The following is a 20,435-nucleotide window of genomic DNA, read 5'->3' on the forward strand; positions in this document are numbered from 1 at the left end:
CAAGCTCTGATGTCAATTGTTAGGATCTGAGTTTGGATTGATTGTGATTTGTGTTTGAATTAAAATGGATTTATGAGTGAGTTGTGCAGCAGAAATTAAATGGAAGCAAACTTTTCACAATCAAATAGAAGAAACGCTTTCAAACATACATTTTCAACAAAGAATCAAATGTTTAAATTTATTTCAAACTTTGATTAAAATTGCATGTATGCTTTGCAAACTCCCCCTCAGCCCGAGCTCAGTATTTGTTCGTGCAGGAAGAAGATGGTGAATGAGATAAACAGAACAGTATAGAGCACTGTTCTATTTATAGGCACTAGCAAACTACTGAGCATCTAAGCTGATGTCACCATGAAAGTGACATCTAACCTCCTAACAAACTCTTAACAACTGACCTATACAAACACTGCTTAAGCTAACTACTGATATTACATTGTATTACATAAACAAATGAAACAACTGCTGCATCCTTCCACTGCTGTGAACCCAGCAGTACTTGTCATGATCAGCACTGCTTGAACCGAGGCAGTAGATTGAGCAGCAGAGCTTTAATTCTTCAACAGTCCTTGACTTGATCAACAGTTGTAGATCAACAGTTTGCATGATCAGCAGATAGGAGGTCAGCAGATGTTGAAATCACTTTCAAGGGGAGAGACTTGCATGCAAACATCTGCTTATTCTACATCCACTGCTCTGATCCAGTTTTGGCTTTCATTATCTGTTCCTTTGGCAGGGTTCAATCCCAACAATCTCCCCCTGGAACAGATAATGCCAAAACTCTCCATTATTGTAGAATTTTATTTCCTCATCAGCGGTTCCCTTATTTGCCCTTTGAGTTGTAATTCAAAGGTTAAGGCCTCTGTATCATCATCATCCCTGCTAAGTGGAAGATCAAGGAGATCCTGCAAATCTTCAAGGCTCTGGCCAAGAGCTTGTTCCCTTGTTAATTTCTTCACTTCTCCACTAGACTTGAACACTGTCAGTACGTGGGTCTGTTTATCAGTTTTCCACTTTAGTACTTTTGAGCCTGGTGGGTTTCTTGGGAGATTTTTATATGATGAGGTATTTGGTGATGCTGGCCTATTCATGACTGGCTGAGCAGTACTTGCAGATTGTTCCAGTTCAGATTCTTCTTTCATCATTAACATAATGCCCTCTTTTACAAGGTCATTACTAGCAATTAGATCTTGAACTGTTTCAGCATTCAACTGGTTTTGACTCCTTCTTTTGTAGATGGTAGCACCAGCAGGGGCAGTGGTTCTTTTGGCTTGCAGCTTTGGTGGTCGTTTTGGGGCCTCTGCTTTGGAGTAGTCAGGTTTTTGTGGAGCTGTTGGATCTTTCTTCCTAAGTTCCTCCAACCTTTTATAGGTGGCCCGGACCCTAGCTTCTCCCCACTTTGACACAGAATTCCTTGACCCATAATCAGCTGTTACCAGCTCCTCTTTCATTCTCTTCAACTCTAAGGCCTTGTCAGCTTCAATTTGTTTGAATTTTTCAGGATGAGACTGCTTGACCTTATTTTTTATCATTTCATGAATCCTGGCTACTTCTTTTTCAAGCTCAGGAATGGTCCAGTTTTTGTACATGTGTTTCTCCCCCTTGTATTTCTTGTAGGTCATGATATTTTCAATGTAGTCTTTTCTCAGGGTCTCATCTGCCCTTTCTGAAATTTGTTGACTAACATTTTTGGCAAATTGCTCCATTGATCTGACCTGTGTGAGAAGAAACTGATAGTTTTGCTGAAATTCCCTATCAGATTTCCCTTGTTTATTTTTGTTAGCGATATCCTCTGCTTGCTTGGCTTTAATTTCTAAATATTCTTCAATGTTGTTTGGCCTAGGATATCCTTTAACTGAGGGCAAGCTCCTTTTGGCAGGGTCATCCTCATAGTAGAAAGATTTGATTTCATCTCTAACTGCTATGAGTTCTAAAGGAAACACAACACCTGCAGGAGGTAATGGCTTTTGAATTTGAGTTGAAGAGAGAGGAATGGGTTTTGGAATTGTGACAAGTGCTTGGGGTTTGGAAGTTGTTGATGGTGGTGATGGAGAATCATCATCTGGTATGATAATCCTTCTCCTTTTAATTTTAGGAGAGGCAGATGATGTTTTGGGTGGAACAGTGGAGGTGATTTGAGTGGCAGTGGTTTGTGACTGACTAACAGTTGTTGAAACAACTGGTGCTTCAACCACTGTTATCATTACAACAGATGTTTTAACATCTGCTGTCTTCTGCTTTATGGCAGGAAATGATGGTGGAGATGTTGTTTTTGGTGGTGATAAGGTAGTGGTAGTGGTGTGTGTTGAAGTGAGAGCAGTTGTTGTAACAACTGAAGTACCAACAGATGTTGGTACAACAGAAGTTTCAGCAACTGTTTGGGTGGAGGTTTGATGTTGGTGGCTTTTGGATGGTGTTTTTGAAGTATGCTTAGGAAGACTGGATGGTGTGGATTTGGGTTTCCTTACTACAGGTGTTAATTCTTTGATTGGAAGATTACGTTCGCTAAATCTGTCTTTTAAATTTTTCTTTCGCAAAGATCATTTACGATGAGTGTCTAAGCGACCTTCAAAAATGTACCAGTCATGCAAGACCATACATCAAAAAAACCTGCTCAAGCATGCACTTCAAACAAAAAAAAAAACTGCCTTTATTTATTCTTCTCAAAATTACATGCAATAGTAAAGTAAACGCTTATCAAGTGCAACGAAGGTTTAAAACTAAAAAACATCTCTTAAAAGAAAACAAATATGATATTATGGATATAGGAGCACACGAATAAACAAAACACTCGTATGGTTGATTAAGCTTTCCATGCGGATAATGGAAGAGTCTCTGAGTCCTTATATGTTTTTAAACCAGCACCATATCGATCCCCCTTGATTGAATCAGGTGATGCAATAGATTCAAGTTCAGCCATATCTTCTGGTGTTAATTTAACAGATAAAGCTCCAATGTTGTGCTCAAAATTTTCTATCTTGGTGGTACCTGGAATGGGTACAACATCATTTCCTTGGTGAAGAACCCAGGCTAATGCTAGCTGAGAAGTTGTGCACCCTTTCTTTGTCGCTAGGTCATTAATTCTCTCGTACATAATCTTGTTGTGTTCAAGATTTTCAGGTTGTAACCTTGGCAAGTGCTGCAAAAGAGTAATAGATTCAACCTTAAAGTTAATTCTAACAAGGCATTTAAAAAGACATATAGCTTACACCATTTAAAGGGAAATTTCTTATGAAGATTTATAATTACACCATTTAAGGGGAATTTCTTATGAAGATTTTCAAGGGAAAAAAGCGTTATAAAACGTTTCTTAAAATGTGATTATAATAAGATAATCTTCTAAATCATTTATTAAAAGATCATTAGATATTCACAAAAATGCTAGACTCCTATGCAACCTTATCCTTATACGAACTTCAACTATAAGGAAAACTAGCAAACAGTTAGGTGGTGTTTGTTTTTTGGCCAGAAGTACTTCTGGCCACTTATGTCTGCGCCGCGCAGACGCGCGCAGATGTTTGAACTCTGCAGCTTGTTTGTTTTTCGGAAGATCTGCAGACCAAAAACGTATGCCTCACCTCTTCCCCACGCAGACATGGCCTTAAGTCTGCGGACCTCTTCTCCTGCCCACAGACCTGCATCACCTCCACCACCACACATCTCCGCCACCATCTCCGCCACCACCTCCACCACCACGTCTCCGCCACCACCTCCACCACCACCGCCACCAAATCGAACCCAAAGAGAGAGAGAGAGAGCGAGAGAGATACCGTAGAGAGAGAGAAAGAGATTGAAGACCGGTGGTGGTGGTTGAACGACGAGAACCCCCAAATCAAACCCAGATCGGAGATCGGTGGTGGTGGTTGAACCCAGAAAACCCCCAAATCGAACCAAACAAGCTGGTGAGATGGCGGAGATCGGTGGTGGTGGTGCTTGAACCCAGATCGGAGGTGGTGCGGCGGCGGTGGTCTGTAGATTGTAGAGAGAGAGTAGAGAGAGAGTAGAGAGAGATCAGTGTGTGACTGTGTGTTGTGTGTGTGTTTTAAACCTTAGAAGATGTTTTATATATAAAAAAACAAACCCTCTTCTCCTTGCAGACTGCGGACATTTGGTCCATCTCTTCTCCTGCAGATGCCTGCAGATGTGGTCCGCAGACTGCAGACCTTTTCACGCAGAAAAAACAAACAGCACCTTAATGAATGTTTATAGGAGGCTTTTTTTTTTTGAAGTTTTTTGTCCTCGGCTTCTTAAAAAAAAATATGACACTAGATATTCACCTAGAAAACCAACTTCTTAAATATGCTAACATGATAAAACTAAAAAGGAGTCTGGGACCGACAAATTTCAATTGAGTTTGCTACTTTAATAGCAGACCCCCTAGAAACCAAAGCAAGTTCAAAAACTCATAGAAGCACTTATAATTTTTCTAAACCATTTAGATATCATTTTTTAAAAAGTAATCAAGTTAATCTGTGATGTTTAACATCTTCTTAGAGGACCCGGGGTGGGAACAAATTGTTCCGTGATGAAATGTATAACGCCGTGATACACGGCCGCCACTAGTGATGGTCACGCGTGGAAGAGTTAACGCGTTGTGGTGGTCACGCGTTGAAGTTCGGAACTTTGTGTATGGTGGGTTGTACTCTAGTGCTGAGGAGTTGTACATTGATGGTATAAATAAAAAAGGTTGTGATACCATCACTAGTGATACCACCCCCCCTACATTTCTATCACTAGTGATAGAATATTGGTTGTGCACATGGCATGACTTGATTGGATAGTAGGAGTGATAGATTCTATCACTAGTGAACCACCCCTAGTCCCCTTATTGCAATAGATAGATGGAAGGAACCGAACGATATTGGAAAATAATAAAATAAAAGTGTAGCCAACATACCTTACGGGCGTCACTTTCTTCTAGCTTTTCTAACATCTTTGGACCATGTGAAAAAAAACCACGTCCTAGAGGACTATATGCAACAATCCCTATCCCAAGTTCTCTGAAAGAGTATGATAAACACAAAGAACTTTGGAAGTTTGGATACTTCATGATTTATAACATCCTAAAAAGAAGAAGAGGAAAGACGATATTAGACCTGCAAGTGGGAATAATTTCTTCTTCAACATCTCTTGACTGCAAGGACCATTCCATTTGTACAGCAGTAATTGGATGAACAGCGTGTGCTCTTCTAATGGTCGATGCTGATGCTTCTGATAATCCAACATATTTAATTTTACCTTCTTCGACCAACTTCTTTAGTTCACCCATCTATTAAAAAAACAAAACATCAAAATCCAGCCGAAATTGTACGCCAAACGCATATATTCCACCTCTAAATAAAATACATTGACTAAAACAATACAATACAATCATGTTTATTAAATTTTAAAGTAAAATAACACGGACGAAAACACTGATATATACATCTATCTAACAAAAGCAAGGATCATGTAAAACTAACCGTGATTTCGATTGGCACACTAGTATCAATCCTGTGCTGATAATAGAGATCGATGCAATCGACGCCAAGTCGCTCGAGGCTAGCCTCACAAGCAGCCCTCACATAGGCGGGATCTCCTTGGACCTGCCACGAACCGTCGAGTTTGATCCCAAATTTGGTAGCGAGCTGCACCTTGTCCCTCATCCCCCCTTTCAAGGCCTTTCCGAGAAGGATTTCGTTGGTTTTGGGGCCGTAGACATCGGATGTGTCGAGGAGGGTAACACCAGCGTTAATGGCGTGGTGGATGAGCTTGATCATGTCGGGTTCAGGTTTAGGCGCCCCGTAGAGATCGGACATGCCCATGCAGCCTAAACCCAGAGCTGAGACCTCTAAACCCTGTGAACCCAAATGCCTTCTTGGTACTCTGCTTGCCATTTTCGATATAACTTTGTTTTAAATTTAATTTCTTCTTGTACGTATTGATTGAATGATGAAATGAAGGCATGATTCAATCCTATATATAGCAATAGGAGTGGGTACCAAGTAGAATTAATTCCTATGAGACGTCAGCGTCTACGTATGGCGGCTCACAATAGTTCCAAGGTGTGCGAATGAAGAATATGCTTTATTCGTAGAGGCGTTTTTGTCTCTTTTTTGATGGGAGTTGAGTTGATTTAGAAAAATAAATAAATTAATACGTAACACTATACTTGTAACAAAAAAAAATCTTATTTTAATAGATAATTAATACGTAACACTATACTTGTAACAAAAAAAAATCTTATTTTAATAGATATGTAGATTTAGGGGCGGCTCTTATAGTGTGCGGGGAGGACTTTCGCACAAGTCCCGCGATTTTGAGGGACACGGAATTTTAAAAAAAAAAATTCGATATATATTTGTTATTTTTTTTTAAATTGTAAATACATACCAAATCCAATATAGAGGTCAATTATCAAATACCTTTTTATGTTTTATAATTTAACCCAAATACATTAGGTTTATTGGGCCCAACCCAATACTAATAAGATTTTAAAACATAAAAAATAATAAAAACACGGAAACTGAAACGGCAATTGGATTTGAAACACCGAACGACAGAAGGAATTGCAGGGCTGCCATTGATTCATTGAACGACAACACAGAAGTGAGAAGACAGAACGAACATCGTAGTTCAGAACTCGACGGCACAGTGCGTAATTCGGTAATTGTTTCACTGTTTGAATGTTTGATTTCATATGTTCGTAATTGTTTCACTGTTTGATTTGCTGGTTGTTTTCATCATGAAGTTAAAAGGTCCGATAATTGTTGTTATTGTTATATGTCATCAGATTCTCTGATACTTGATGAGATTCTGGTACTTGATGATATTGTTGTGATTGTTAATTGTTTGTTAACATCAGATTATGATTATTGATTGTTGTTAGTCGGTTAAATGTTGTTAATTTTTGTGATTGTTAATTGTTGATTGAACCCGTATCTTGTTAAGTGAACATCTATTATTATTTTTGGACGTTAATGGCTTCTAAATAAGCATCCGGACGACGAAAAAATCAAAAAAGGAAACGAGCGGAAGAATTGGTGAAGTCTCAAGTATATGGGCATATTTTTCGAGCTCGAAAGGGTACGTAAATTCTTAGAGACGTCACTGTGTAGATTAAACATACGCTATTTATTTTTTCTTAATTGATAATCGTCCGCTAGTAATTTTACCTATCCTATGATCACAACAGCACAACTCAGTAGGTCGAAAAACTTACCCGGGCCCACCAAAAGTGGAACTTAAATACCCGTAGCCACCACTAGAGCACTAGTGATGGTTTATGATGTGTTAGTTGTGCCTTTTTATATTGATTATATGGCTTACATGTGATTATTGATTTATACTATCTTTAGGTTGTAAACCTTTCTTCTAGGGCTTGAACCCTGGTAGGCGATAGATGCATACAGTGGTAAACTTTGGTTGATTAGGTATGCTATCTAAGGATTAAATATAAAAGGGTTTAGGAGTTTGTTAGGGTCTTTTGATTCATTGTTGGGTTGATTGATAAATCATTGGCATGTGTTACATCATCTCTAATATGTTTATGAAATTCCAAGTCATAAGGAGGTGTTAACTTGCTTTTTGGTTTAAGTTTGTTGGTTTGTGTCTATAGAGTTTAGCAATACTTTCTTTCATAGAATTTTAAGGTTGTGGCGGGGTAGTAGTCCACTTTAGCACTTCAACTTAGTAGTTGCTGGTTTTAAGTTGTAGTAAGTCTTATAGTAGCAAGGCCTTGGATTTTAGAGCGATCTAGATATCAACTCGTCTAAGTAACTCTCGCGAGAGCCTAGTTTAAAGGAACAACAGTCATAATGTAAGTTACTCTGGATAGTCATTCATTGGTCAAAAGGATTCTACATCTAGGAGATATATCTTTTTTTTCATATTTGGTTAATCTAAGCTAGTTAATAGTGCTTTTGTTTATATTACTTTTATCATTGAATTCATAATCATTAATATTTAGACTAAATATTATTGGAGGTTCAGTATGGTGTCTCATCCTTATGATATTGCATGTATGATAGGTGTATTTGCCCATATGTGTGTAGTATTGTGGTAAAAAATCATGTTTATAAATTAAAAACCTATTTGTAAATCGAGTTTTGTGATAATGCACAAGTGATCGAAGCACGCTCATATAAGCCGTAGACGTTGTTCAAGGTTTCGTTCTTTTAGTTGTTTTCTTCAAACAACCTTTAAAATATAATGCTTTATAAAATTCAGGATTTGGTTTCAATGCGTTTTTTCTGTATCAGCGTTTCGACATTAGTTTTTTCAATTGGTGAATACTAGTGTACAGATCGTCAAAATTGAGCCTTACAAATTTTAACACCTCCGCCAAAGCACAGGTTGGATACTACAACTAGTTTATGAATATATGTAATCCATTATAGTTCATATAAAACTAGTAGGATTCCCCATGCGATGAGGCGGGAATTCGATCAGTATCGGTTCAGTTAGTCATAGTATCGACAGTTAATCACAGTACTGACACTCGCTATAGAAATCAAAAGAGAAACCCAGTCTAAAACGATATTGACAAGTGTTTTACATAGATAGAAAACCATAAAAACATATACCAGTATAGGTCCCTTTTAGTACTGATATGTGGTTGGTATCTCTTTTGTTCATCATGGAACCGATACCATACTAGTACTCGCTAAAGCTTATGATATCCAAAAAAATACTCTATCTTAAATACCACTCTGTTTTCAACAAAACTCATACAGCAATGACGCTAAAAAGTATTAACATAGCTACGTATTCAAATATTTTAAAAGTTATTAAAAATAAAAATAACAAATAAAATATTGTTATAAATAGGAAAAAAACTTAAAAACCGTTTTATATTAATATTGATGATATTTCCACCTTAATTAGTATCTATACATTATAGTAAAGCAAAACAAACTTTGGCCACTTAGCAGTCATTTAAGCTATTAATTGCCATCTGACATTGTTATACTCATTTTTTTTGCTTTAGGAGGGAAAATATAAGGCCTTTATTCCACTTCTTTTCTCATAAATTTTATAGAAATCAGACTTTCCTTTTTGTGCAAACCATTTCCTTTTAAATGTGATTGCAAATCACAAACCCTAATATTTCCTCTATATCATCACCATAATTGCGTTTGCATATTCACTTTCCAATAACCCTACCTCTAAATTAAAAAAAAAATCAACCAACAATATGTATGTTAAATCCTAATTTTGTTTGTTTGAAACCTATATTCCTTTTTCTTTGACATAGGTGTTCTATACATTCATTTGAACTTCAAATGTTGAAATCATGTATAGATATGTATAGATACATATTTTATTAGGTTGTTGCTTTACATGAGTGTTCATTGATAATGACTGTTTTTTCATGAATGTTAATTACTAAAACCATGTGTAGTTATGTATAGATATATATTTTTATTAGGTTGTTGCTTTACATGAATGTCTATCGATAGTGATCCTTTTTTTTTCATGAGTGTTAATCACCTTAATTAATTATGTATAGCTTCATTATTTGTGTTTTTTTCTTTCATTATGTTTCTACATAACTAACCAAATTGTACTTTTTGCAAAACTCACATGCTTACCCTTCTCATTACGGTTTCCATGACAATGACCATAAGAATCAATCTTGACATTTTAGTTTTCAAGCATATTAAGGGTTTGTAATATTATTTTCTTCTTTAATGTGTAGAAAATTACTTACAGGAGATATTAGAGATGTGTATTCTTTTTGAGGTATATGAATTTTCCTTTGTTATCTTTTGTAAGAGTATTTTCTTCATTGAAAAATTACTTGCAGAAGCTTGCATATGATTAGTTATTTTACACCGATTTTCAACTAGTTATTTGTTGATCCCTTAAAATTTTCAATATTAAATTACTTTAACATTTTCAATGAAAACTTCAACGTTATTTTAAATATTCAGTTATATCGTTTGATTTATTGACATTAATAATATTCTTTTAATTCACCAAATAGTAGTCAATAGTTTGTTTAAGATCATATACATTTATTTCTTTTACCAAACTTTCTATTGTTAATCTAAATAAATTAATGATTGCATACGCATTTTTTAAAAAATAATAAATAATTAAAAATGTTTTTGATTATTTTGATGTATCATTGCTTTTTTTAGTTACAATCCTTTTTTTAAAATTAATTAAATATTTTTATTTGTGATATTTTTTACTTTAATTTTGATATTGTGTTCTCCTTTATATAAAGTTCTTTATTGTAAATGTAATTTCGTTATAACTTTCTTAATTCAGTTTCCTTTTTTAAGTCGGCATTCCTAAGACTCCTAATAAATGCAATGACCTTTTAAAATATAATATATAATTGTAGCTTATATAATTATAACTGACTTCTAAAATTATAATATATATTTACGCATTCAAATTATAAAATAATTAAAGTTTTTAATTATGTTCAAGAATGATAATAGTTTAAATTGCATTTTTTCTATTTAAATAAATCAATATAATAAGCATTACCTCTTTGTATTGTTATTATTATTTTTTTAATAAAATCTTGAATGATAACTGAAAACAATTTCCATATTTAAAATGTTTTCATAGCTTATAATTACAAATAAGATGAATAATGTATGTGATATTATCGAGAATAAAAAGAAGACACAAAGTCAAGTTACTAATACTAGACAAAGATAAAAAATATTACAAATAAGACGAATAATATGATGTACAAAGAAATATTTAGAGATTTATAGATTGTTTATATATTTGTTATTTGTGTATTGTAATTATCAATGAGGTTGGTGACCCATTAGCAAAGGCAAAAGCCTTTAGATAAACTTAGATTTGAAGGTCGTATAATTAAGACTTCAAGTCCTTCATACAACAAATATAAAGAAAAAAAATGTATATTGCAATTTAACTTCTTCCATATTTCATGCATTATTTTGTATTATTATTTAATAAATCATGTTATATATTATATAAAGTAAAATATATTACATAAAACGACTTGTAATTTTTTTCGTGTTCCTATGTTAAGAGAAGCCACTTCGTGTTAAAGAGTAAGGGGTGTTAAAATATGTTAATAATCGTAATACGGGAACAAATTGTGATTATAGTAGTTTGTATCTGTATCTATGTGTAATTTATTGAATCAATAGATTTATAAAAAGTATTTTCTTTATACAGTCCATGTAACACACGGTATCTTAAACTACTAACTTTATCTATAGATAATAGTTTATGCAGAAATGACTTTTTGGTGCATGCATATAATTGTGGTGGGGTAAAATGAGTGCGCAAGATAGAAAGTGTCAATTGGATCCTTTTTTTTATCAATTTGAGGGATCAAATGACTAATTAACGGTAGGGACAGCCAGACTTGGCTTTTGCAATAATAATGCTTATTATTGATAAAGACATCTAATTTTTTAACTATTTTCATCTATTAAAAATATACTAATGGATTTGATGTTCTAATAGCAAAAACAAAAGAGTGGAAGAAAGTCATCAATGCAGTATTTCAATCAACTATGTGGAACTTATGGAAGACTCGAAATGAAATGGAGTTTAAAGGTAATTATAGACTCGACAACAATATAGTGGAAAATATAATGACAGACAGCTTCATTTGGTTGAAAAGTAGGTCGAAAATTCGGAATATAGTTTGGGAGAGATGGGTGGATTTTAATATTCGAGATATAGTAAAATAAGTCGTAATAGCGGGGTGTATGTAATCTATTTCGTTTTTATTTTGTTTTGTTTGTACTTTGGGTTTTTACAGCATATGCTGGCCCTGTTCTATTAATCATAGAATCCGACCGTTCAAAAAAAAAAAGTCTTCAGAAACAAGCAAGTTTGAACATTTTGATTTCAAGTTTCACAGATGACAGGATTAAAAAAGGATTAAAGAAATTTGCCTGCTAAGGAAATAAATTCTGTTAAAAATAAAATAGATCAGTAACTTTTCTTTAAATAGCAACAAAACCTTTTTCCATATAACGAGCGGGAAGCCAGATAAAATAAGAACATCAAATAAGAACATCTGAAAACATAACCAATAGAATGTTAAATGAATATCTGTCAACTATGGGTGTTGTAAAAAATCGGATCCGAAAGCGAATTTCGGATAACCGAAGATCGGATAATCCGAAATTTCAAATTCGGATATTGATTTCTTAAAAGTTCGGATAATCGGATTAATAGAGATCCGAAAACTAAATAAAATACATTAAATATATATTATATGGGCATTATGTTTAGTTTGAAATATAGTAAAATTAATAAATAATCGGATTAGAAGTGTATTTCTGAATGATTTTTTTTTGTTTCAACGTTGGAAATTTAGAAAATCGAATATTAGTTTAGTTTTAATCTACGCACGAAACGGATTCTCTGATTTTTCTTATAAATTTGAATATCCGTTTAAATATCTGAATTTGTATTTGGATACGGATTCACATATTAATATTCGCTATCCAAAATTTTCGGATATCAAAAAACGGGATAATCCGATCTTAAACACCCGTACTGTCAACAGAGATGGCCTCATATAAACATTATTCTCTCTATACAAACCCGTTGTGAATTTGTTTTAGATGTATTTAGAAACAATTAAATATATACGTGTATGATTATTCGTTTAGAACAAACAATTTTGGTAATTTTGCTTAAATCATTATAACATTATCTTGAGTAAGTTACAAGCTGCCGACTTATTTATGCTTCAAGGTTAATGAGGAATCATTTTGGCTTCAAAGATATCAGACGTAAAAGTTTGACCTTTGAAAATTGAAAGATCAACGAAGAGTACGGCACCCGACAAATAGATAATATTTTTTTTCTGTTATTGAGAATATTTTTTTTCTTTTATTGAATGCTTTATTTTTTGTATCAGTAGAAAAAGACAAATAAATAATAATAACCAAACTATGAGGCTAAGAGCATTCACATCCAAAGAACTAAATTGTGAATGTGGGGTTTTTAAAATATAAAGAGTATAAAAAATGGTTGTGAGTGGAGGAGAGAGAAAATATTACTGTTCATCTGTATATTTGGGGGGACACTGTTCACCCACAATAATTTTTTAATATATATTGAAAGTGGTTGTGAGTGAAGGGGAGAGAAAAATGTAATGATAAAGGTATAAAAATATTATTTAATTGAAAATGAGAGAGAAAAAGTATTTGTTTTTAGTGGAAATATATTGATATAGGAGTTGTTTTTAGTGGAATATATGTATAATGTCACGGCCCCCGACCCGGTTTGACCCGTTTCAGGAGCCGCGGGACAGAAATCCCGTGGTATTTAATTTAGTCGACAGCGGAAGACTTTTTAAAACAGGATCTTTTAATAATTTAAACTGCCCGTTTCATAATTTAGGGATAAATTCCCGTAATTTACAATAATGTGATTTCTCAGGGAAATCTTTATTTTTCAAAACATGTTTCTTTTATTTATTTGCATTGAGCCACTTTTCTAAGCTGAGAGTGCTCCACGGCACTTTTCCTTGCTCACAACAGATCACCTGAAACATGTTTGAAAAAGGTTTTGTCAGCGGGGAAATACTGAGTGAATCATTCAGTTTATTGAAACGACACACTTGTTATAATTTACAGTATTAAGGGGAATTACAATGTTTCTGATATCAAACCAACTACCCACAGTACTTGTCACTCGACTACCCATTGGCTATCTCGTTGTCCAAATGGTGTCTGTGACTGTGGTCAGATCACCCCTTGGCTAACTCGTTGTCCAAGTGTGACGGGAAATAAGTAATGTATACAAAACCCCACATACCGGCTGTAATTTGGTGATTACATAGACTTAATCCCTGTAATTATAACTTTGAAAATAACTTGGAGTTTTGTAGAACAGTTGATAAAAAGAGAATGACTCACTTTGCAGATTTTACGAGCAGAGTTTAAGCCTTACTGATTTGCCTGTGATTAACCTAATTTAATTAACAATGCACACACAAACGGGTTAGTAACTAATTCAGCAGTTACGTCAATTCACGAGATTAAACCCTCACAACAATTAATAAGTGCAATACTTAATAATTCAATGGATTCACAACGAATGACAGAGCATAGTCCGAATTCGAACAGCACTCAAACATTCAAGTCGAAATCACAATGAATAACAAAGTATCAGCTCAATTTGAGCAGCACTCAGACAATCGTTGGATAGTTATAATCGATCGGATGTTGAATCGTAATAGCGATCGAGTTATTACCCTGATTGCAGCAGCACCTCGTGATCGTGTGTGTTTATTGTAGTGTAACAGCTCTAACTCGACGTACACAGGGAAAATTTACGTCGTTTTCAATTCAGAAGGCAAGTGCCAATGTCGGCTATTTATACTAATTTTTGGGACTCCCTTACGGACCGTATGCCTGATCCCTTACGGTCCGTAAGCTAAGCAGTCTAATTATAGGCTGCCTAGGCTCGGGACTAGCTTGCATGAATCAATTATTTTGTCCAATCAGAATATAGCAACGTAATATTTAGATAAATATTCAACTGGGTTTGCCCCCCTTGAGTTTTAGGGGCCCTGATCCTGATTCCGATTATTCTGAAAATTTTAGGGTTAGTGCAGAATTATTTGGGTGTCTCAATTAGGGTTTTCTTATTGACTAATTATCGTCCTAATTATTGATTTTAGTGACAGTTGTTACATCCTCCCCACCTTGAGAAAATCTCGTCCTCGAGATTTACTGAAATAGATGAGGGTATTTTCGCTTCATTTCTGATTCCAGTTCCCAAGTGTATTCTGGTCCTCTTCTGGATTCCCATTTGACTTTCACTAGCACTAGTCGTTTGTGTTTGAGAAACTTGATCTTCCGGTCTTCTATTTGTAGGGGTTTCTCTACGAATTTCAGCTTTTCATTTACCTCTATATCTTGAAGAGGTACTATCAGGGATTCGTCTGATAGACATTTCTTGAGATTGGATACATGAAACACATCATGTACTCCAGCTAATTCTTCTCGTAGTTGTAAACGATAAGCTACTGGTCCTATTCGTTGGATCACTGGGAATGGTCCAACATATCTTGGACTCAGTTTTCCTTTCTTACCAAATCGTATCACTCCTTTCCAAGGAGAGACTTTCAAGAGTACTTTGTCTCCTACCTGAAATTCTAGTGGCTTGCAGCGATTGTCTGCATAATTCTTCTGACGATCTCTAGCAGTCTTCAGTCTTTCCTTGATTTGCGATATCTTGTCAGTGGTTTCTTGCACAATCTCTGGTCCTGATAATTGACTTTCTCCTATTTCTTCCCAACAAACGGGAGTTCTGCACTTGCGTCCATACAGTGCTTCGAATGGAGCAGCTTCGATGCTCGAATGATAACTATTGTTATAGGAAAATTCAATTAATGGTAAATGGCTATCCCAATTACCATCAAAATCAATTACACATGCTCGGAGCATGTCTTCCATTGTTTGTATTGTCCTTTCACTTTGTCCGTCCGTTTGAGGATGATATGCAGTACTTAAATTGAGTCGGGTTCCCATTGCCTCTTGGAAACTTGTCCAGAAACGGGAAGTGAAACGACTATCTCTGTCCGATACAATGGAGAGTGGGACTCCATGTAAGGATACTACTTCATCTACATACAACTTGGCTAACCTTTCCATGCTAAAGGTTTCCTTTATTGGTAGAAAATGAGTTGATTTGGTTAATCGATCCACAATTACCCAAATAGCATCATTACCTTTTCTGGTTTTGGGTAACTTAGTAACAAAGTCCATTGTTATGAGTTCCCATTTCCATACAGGCATCTCTAACTGTTCTAGTAGTCCTAAAGGTTTCTGGTGTTCTGCCTTAACTTGCGAACAAGTAAGACACTTGGTTATATATTCAGCTATGTCCTTTTTCATTCCTATCCACCAGAAACTATTTCTTAAATCTTGGTACATCTTATTGTTTCCTGGATGTACAGTATACCTAGATTTATGTGCTTCTTCTAAAATTTTATGTCTTAATTCTCCCTGCTTAGGTACCCAAATTCGTTTCTTGTGGAATCTCCAAATTCCATCCTTCCCTTGTTCTAGTTCCTTTAGGTAACCTTTCATTCCTTCGGCATCGTCCTTGATTGCCGTTCCCTGAACTTTCTTCAATTGTTTCATTAAATCTAATTGTAGATTTAACCTAAGAGCACGGACTCGTTTTTGCTTTTCATGATACTTACGACTTAAGGCATCTGCTACTACGTTCGCTTTCCCTTCGTGATATTGAATATCACAGTCGTAATCACTTAGGATTTCCATCCACCTTCTTTGCCTCATGTTTAACTCTTTTTGCCCAAATATATACCTTAAACTTTTATGATCTGTATAGATAGTAAACTTACTTCCGTACAGATAATGTCTCCAAATCTTAAGGGCAAAAATTATGGCTCCTAACTCTAGGTCATGAGTTGTATAATTTTCCTCGTGCTTTTTCAACTGCCTAGAGGCATACGCAATTACCTTTTTGCGTTGCATCAACACACATCCATATCCTAATTTTGAAGCATCACAGTATACTTCAAAATCTTCGGTTCCTTCGGGTAAAGCTAAGATTGGAGCGTTCGTCAATTTGTGCTTTAGAATCCTAAAAGCTTCTTCTTGTCTAGTTCCCCATTCGAACTTAACTGCCTTACAGGTTAGCTTAGTCAAAGGTACAGCTATCTTAGAGAAGTCTTTAATAAATCGTCTATAGTATCCAGCTAATCCTAGAAAACTTCTAACTTCCATAGCCGTTCGTGGAACCTTCCAATTAGTAATTGCTTCTATTTTAGCAGGATCTACGTGAATTCCTTCGTGATTCACCATATGACCTAAAAATTGTACTTCCTGCAGCCAGAATTCACACTTCGAGAATTTGGCATAAAGCTTTTCCTTTCTTAACAAGGTTAAGAGTGCATGCAGGTGTTTACAATGTTCTTCCTGACTTTTGGAATAAATTAGTATGTCGTCAATGAACACGATTACAAATTTATCCAAGTATGGTTTACAGATCCTATTCATCATGTCCATAAATGCGGCTGGAGCATTTGTTAATCCGAAGGGCATGACTGTAAACTCATAATGGCCATACCTAGTTCTGAAAGTAGTTTTAGGTATGTCCTCCTCTTGTACTTTCAACTGGTGGTATCCGGATCTTAAGTCTATCTTAGAGAAATACCTAGCTCCTTGTAATTGATCGAAAAGATCATCAATCCTAGGTAGTGGGTATCGGTTCTTAATTGTAACCTTATTCAATTCCCTATAATCGATACACATTCTCATCGACCCATCTTTCTTTTTCACAAACAGCACTGGTGCACCCCAAGGGGATGAACTAGGTTGTATAAATCCTTTGCTTAGTAATTCATCTAACTGCTTTTTCAATTCTAGCATTTCAGTAGGTGCTAATCGATAAGGTGCCTTGGTTATTGGTGTAGTACCTGGAATTAGATGAATTCTAAACTCTACTTCCCTATCCGGTGGTAACCCAGGTAATTCTTCTGGAAAGACATCTGGGTATTCTGAAACTATAGGGATGTCCTGGAGTTCCTTACTTTTAGTGTTAATGATTACAGAAATCATATACACCATTTCTTGTTTCCTTGAATAACTAGCCAATTTCATTACTGAAATGAATTTTAATGGCTTCTGAGGTCTATCTCCTGTAATTAAGATTACTTCTCCTGTGGGGGTACGGATTTCTACGGAATTCTTATCACACAGGATTCGAGCATGGTTGGCGACTAACCAATCCATTCCTAAGACTACATCGAATCCGGCTAAATTCATAGGTAACGAGTTTGCAGAAAACTTATGGCCTAATAGTTCCATCTCTCCTTCTTGCAATACCTTGTCTATGTTGACAGAATTTCCATCTGCCGTTTCGACTGTAAAAATCTGCCTAAGGGTATTTAGAGGTAAGTCAAGAGCTTGGCAGAATGAAGTATTAATGAAACTTTGGTTTGCACCAGAGTCAAATAATACTTTTGCATAGACGTTATGTACTAAGAACGTACCCGCTATCACGTCTGGAATGAGTTCGGCTTCTTGAGTGGTTAGCTGGAATGCGCGAGCATTCTTCTTAGTTGTCCCTTCAGCTTGCTTGCCTTTATTATCTGTGGTTTTGGCTAGCTTAGGGCAGTCGGGTTTGATATGCCCTGTTTCTCCGCAGTTATAGCAAATTCTGGTTTTTTTTTCCTACAATCCTCCTCACAATGTCCTCTTGCCTTGCAAAAGTTGCAAACTATATTGCATTACCCATAGTGTTTCTTATTGCAATTTCTGCAGACAGGAGGTGATGAGGATTGCCCTGATCCTCTTCTTTTGAAGCGGTTATTATTACCCATACGAAATCCTTGGGAAATTTTCTGAGCTAATTCCTTCTTTCGATCTTCTTCTCTTGTGCGCACCAGTTCATCGGTTAAGGTGTTGGCTAATTCTACAGCATCGTCAATAGTGCGTGGTCTTGCAGCTTTAACGATGTTACGGATTTCTCCAATTAATCCCCAAATATAACGGGAAATGAGTACCGGTTCTGGCGAAGCCAGGTTAGGTACCACTCTCGCATATTCGAAGAATGTCGAAGTATATCCTCGACAATCTACGCCTATCATACGATGACTCAGGAACTTGTTTGCCATTTGTTCCTTTTCGTATTCGGGACAGAATTTTCTTTCGACAAGACTTTTAAATTCTTCCCAATTCATCGCATAGGCCACCCTTCTTCCTTTTGCTTGTAGCACTGTGTTCCACCATTCTAGCGCCCCCTCTTTGAACAAGTTTGACGCATACATCACTTGATCTTCTTCAGCACATTTACTTATTGCAATTACTGCTTCGGTTTTCTCAAACCATCGCAGTGTTGCAGTTGCCCCTTCATTACCTGCAAATTCTGCTGGCTTACAGGCAAGAAATTCCTTGTAAGTGCAACCAGGCGTTGCAGCTTTCATTTTCTTAGGGAGTGGGGCCTGTTGCGGATTGTTATCATGATTATCATGATTGCCGCCTCCATTTACACTATGGCTAAAATTATCTTCCTGAGTACGTTTACTAGGAATGATTTGTTGTGATTCAACAGGTTTCCTAGCAGCAGCCATGATTTCTGGAATAGCATTGGCTATCCCTTGAGTGATGATATTTTCAATATCTTGTCTGGTCATGTATTGGTTTTCCTGATTTTGCTCAGATTGATTCTCTTCATTAACTGGTTCATTACTAGCATTTTCCATCTGATAATTGGTATAAGTGTAATTTATTAGTGTCAAATAATTGCTAGTTAAATATAATAAAGCAATTACACATAAACACATAAATCCTCACAACACATATCTATAACCAAAATTGTCGATTTTCTCGACTTCTGTTCTGTTTTATAGATTATACCTGCTTCAATACACACCTTTTATCTTACATTGTTTTATTGCCCATTTTACAGAGTTAGTTTTACTGTATTAGTTATAATACAAACAAACTTTTCCAAACCCTCCCCACTATTCTTGGATTACTGGCAGTTCAGTAGTGACGTTCCCTTTCGTCATACTTCCAGGAAATCTGCTCCCCAATTTCCCTGATCCTATTCCTAGTGCCTATCAGTTCTTCACCAAACTGATGAAGCTCGGCCAGGTTTTCATAGCTCATTGGCGGATTGGGGACAGGTTCTGGATCAAACTGTGGGAGAAAACTATAGGGACTATTGACTATATTCTGGAATTGCCAGTCATTGGTCCACCATTCTTCCATTTGGCCTAATAGTCGTGTGTGTACTAGTGGGTCTGGTATAACTGATTCTAGGTTTATTGGGAATTGGGCTGTAGCAGGATAAGAGAAGAGATTATTGTTGACAGGCTCTATGACATCACAATTGGCCAGTAGACGGTCTATTTCGTCCTGGAATGTGATCTCCTCTGGCTGTTTAGAGCTTTCTCCGATCTCTATTCCCTTTTGCTTTAGGTCTATCCCTATTTCTACTGGTTTGGAACTTTCTCCGGTTTCTATTTCCTTTCCCTTGCTCACACTTACAGGATTTTCTATTTTAGGGAGTCTTCTAGGTTTCCTTCTGCGCACTTTTCGCCACCCTACATATCTTCTCCTCTTTTTAGGTTTTGCTTTTTCCAGCGGTGGAGCTTGGAATTCCAGAGGTTCCTCTATGTTAGCAATGTAACCAGTGAAGTTGTGGGAGACTTCAATTGGCACAGGATAGAGGTTGAGGTTTTGAAACGCCTCGGATAGCTCACTCATGCTGTGTAGCATATATGCAAAATGCACAAAAATGCTAAGTTAAAACTTTGGAACAAAGTTTAACAAATAAACATTTTTATTGCACACTAATTTGTACAACATAATAGCAAACAGAACACACTCAGATTTATTTATTTATTTACTGGGAAGTACTTATTTCTAGATTTAGAGTTTAAAGATTTGCATTTTCTGCTACGGTAGCGAGCAAATACAGATTTGCCCATTTTTCATCTAGGTTAT

At 35.8% G+C, this 20,435-nt stretch overlaps 1 protein-coding gene across 1 annotated transcript; it reads right to left on the minus strand.

The window, feature by feature from the left end:
- Positions 1–2,623: 2,623 nt before the first annotated feature.
- On the minus strand, positions 2,624–5,927 carry LOC110908638 (probable aldo-keto reductase 4). The gene is made up of 4 exons (XM_022153584.2): positions 5,460–5,927; positions 5,094–5,266; positions 4,895–4,997; positions 2,624–3,136 (listed from the first exon to the last, which is right to left on the minus strand). Exons 1-4 carry the CDS (start codon positions 5,871–5,873, stop codon positions 2,801–2,803), a joined length of 1,026 nt encoding a protein of 341 aa, XP_022009276.1. The 5' UTR covers positions 5,874–5,927; the 3' UTR covers positions 2,624–2,800.
- Between the last annotated feature and the right edge of the window lie 14,508 nt (positions 5,928–20,435).

Source organism: Helianthus annuus, chromosome 14 (genome assembly GCF_002127325.2).
Source record: "Helianthus annuus cultivar XRQ/B chromosome 14, HanXRQr2.0-SUNRISE, whole genome shotgun sequence".
NCBI classification, from domain to species: domain Eukaryota; kingdom Viridiplantae; phylum Streptophyta; class Magnoliopsida; order Asterales; family Asteraceae; genus Helianthus; species Helianthus annuus.

Coding starts and splice junctions, on each gene's coding strand:
- LOC110908638 (XM_022153584.2), bottom strand. CDS start 5,873: ATGGCAAGCAGAGTACCAAGAAGGCATTTGGGTTCACAGGGTTTAGAG. Junction 5,267..5,459: donor GTGTGCCAATCGAAATCACG/GTTAGTTTTACA, acceptor TTTTTTTAATAG/ATGGGTGAACTAAAGAAGTT. Junction 4,998..5,093: donor GAAATTATTCCCACTTGCAG/GTCTAATATCGT, acceptor ATACTCTTTCAG/AGAACTTGGGATAGGGATTG.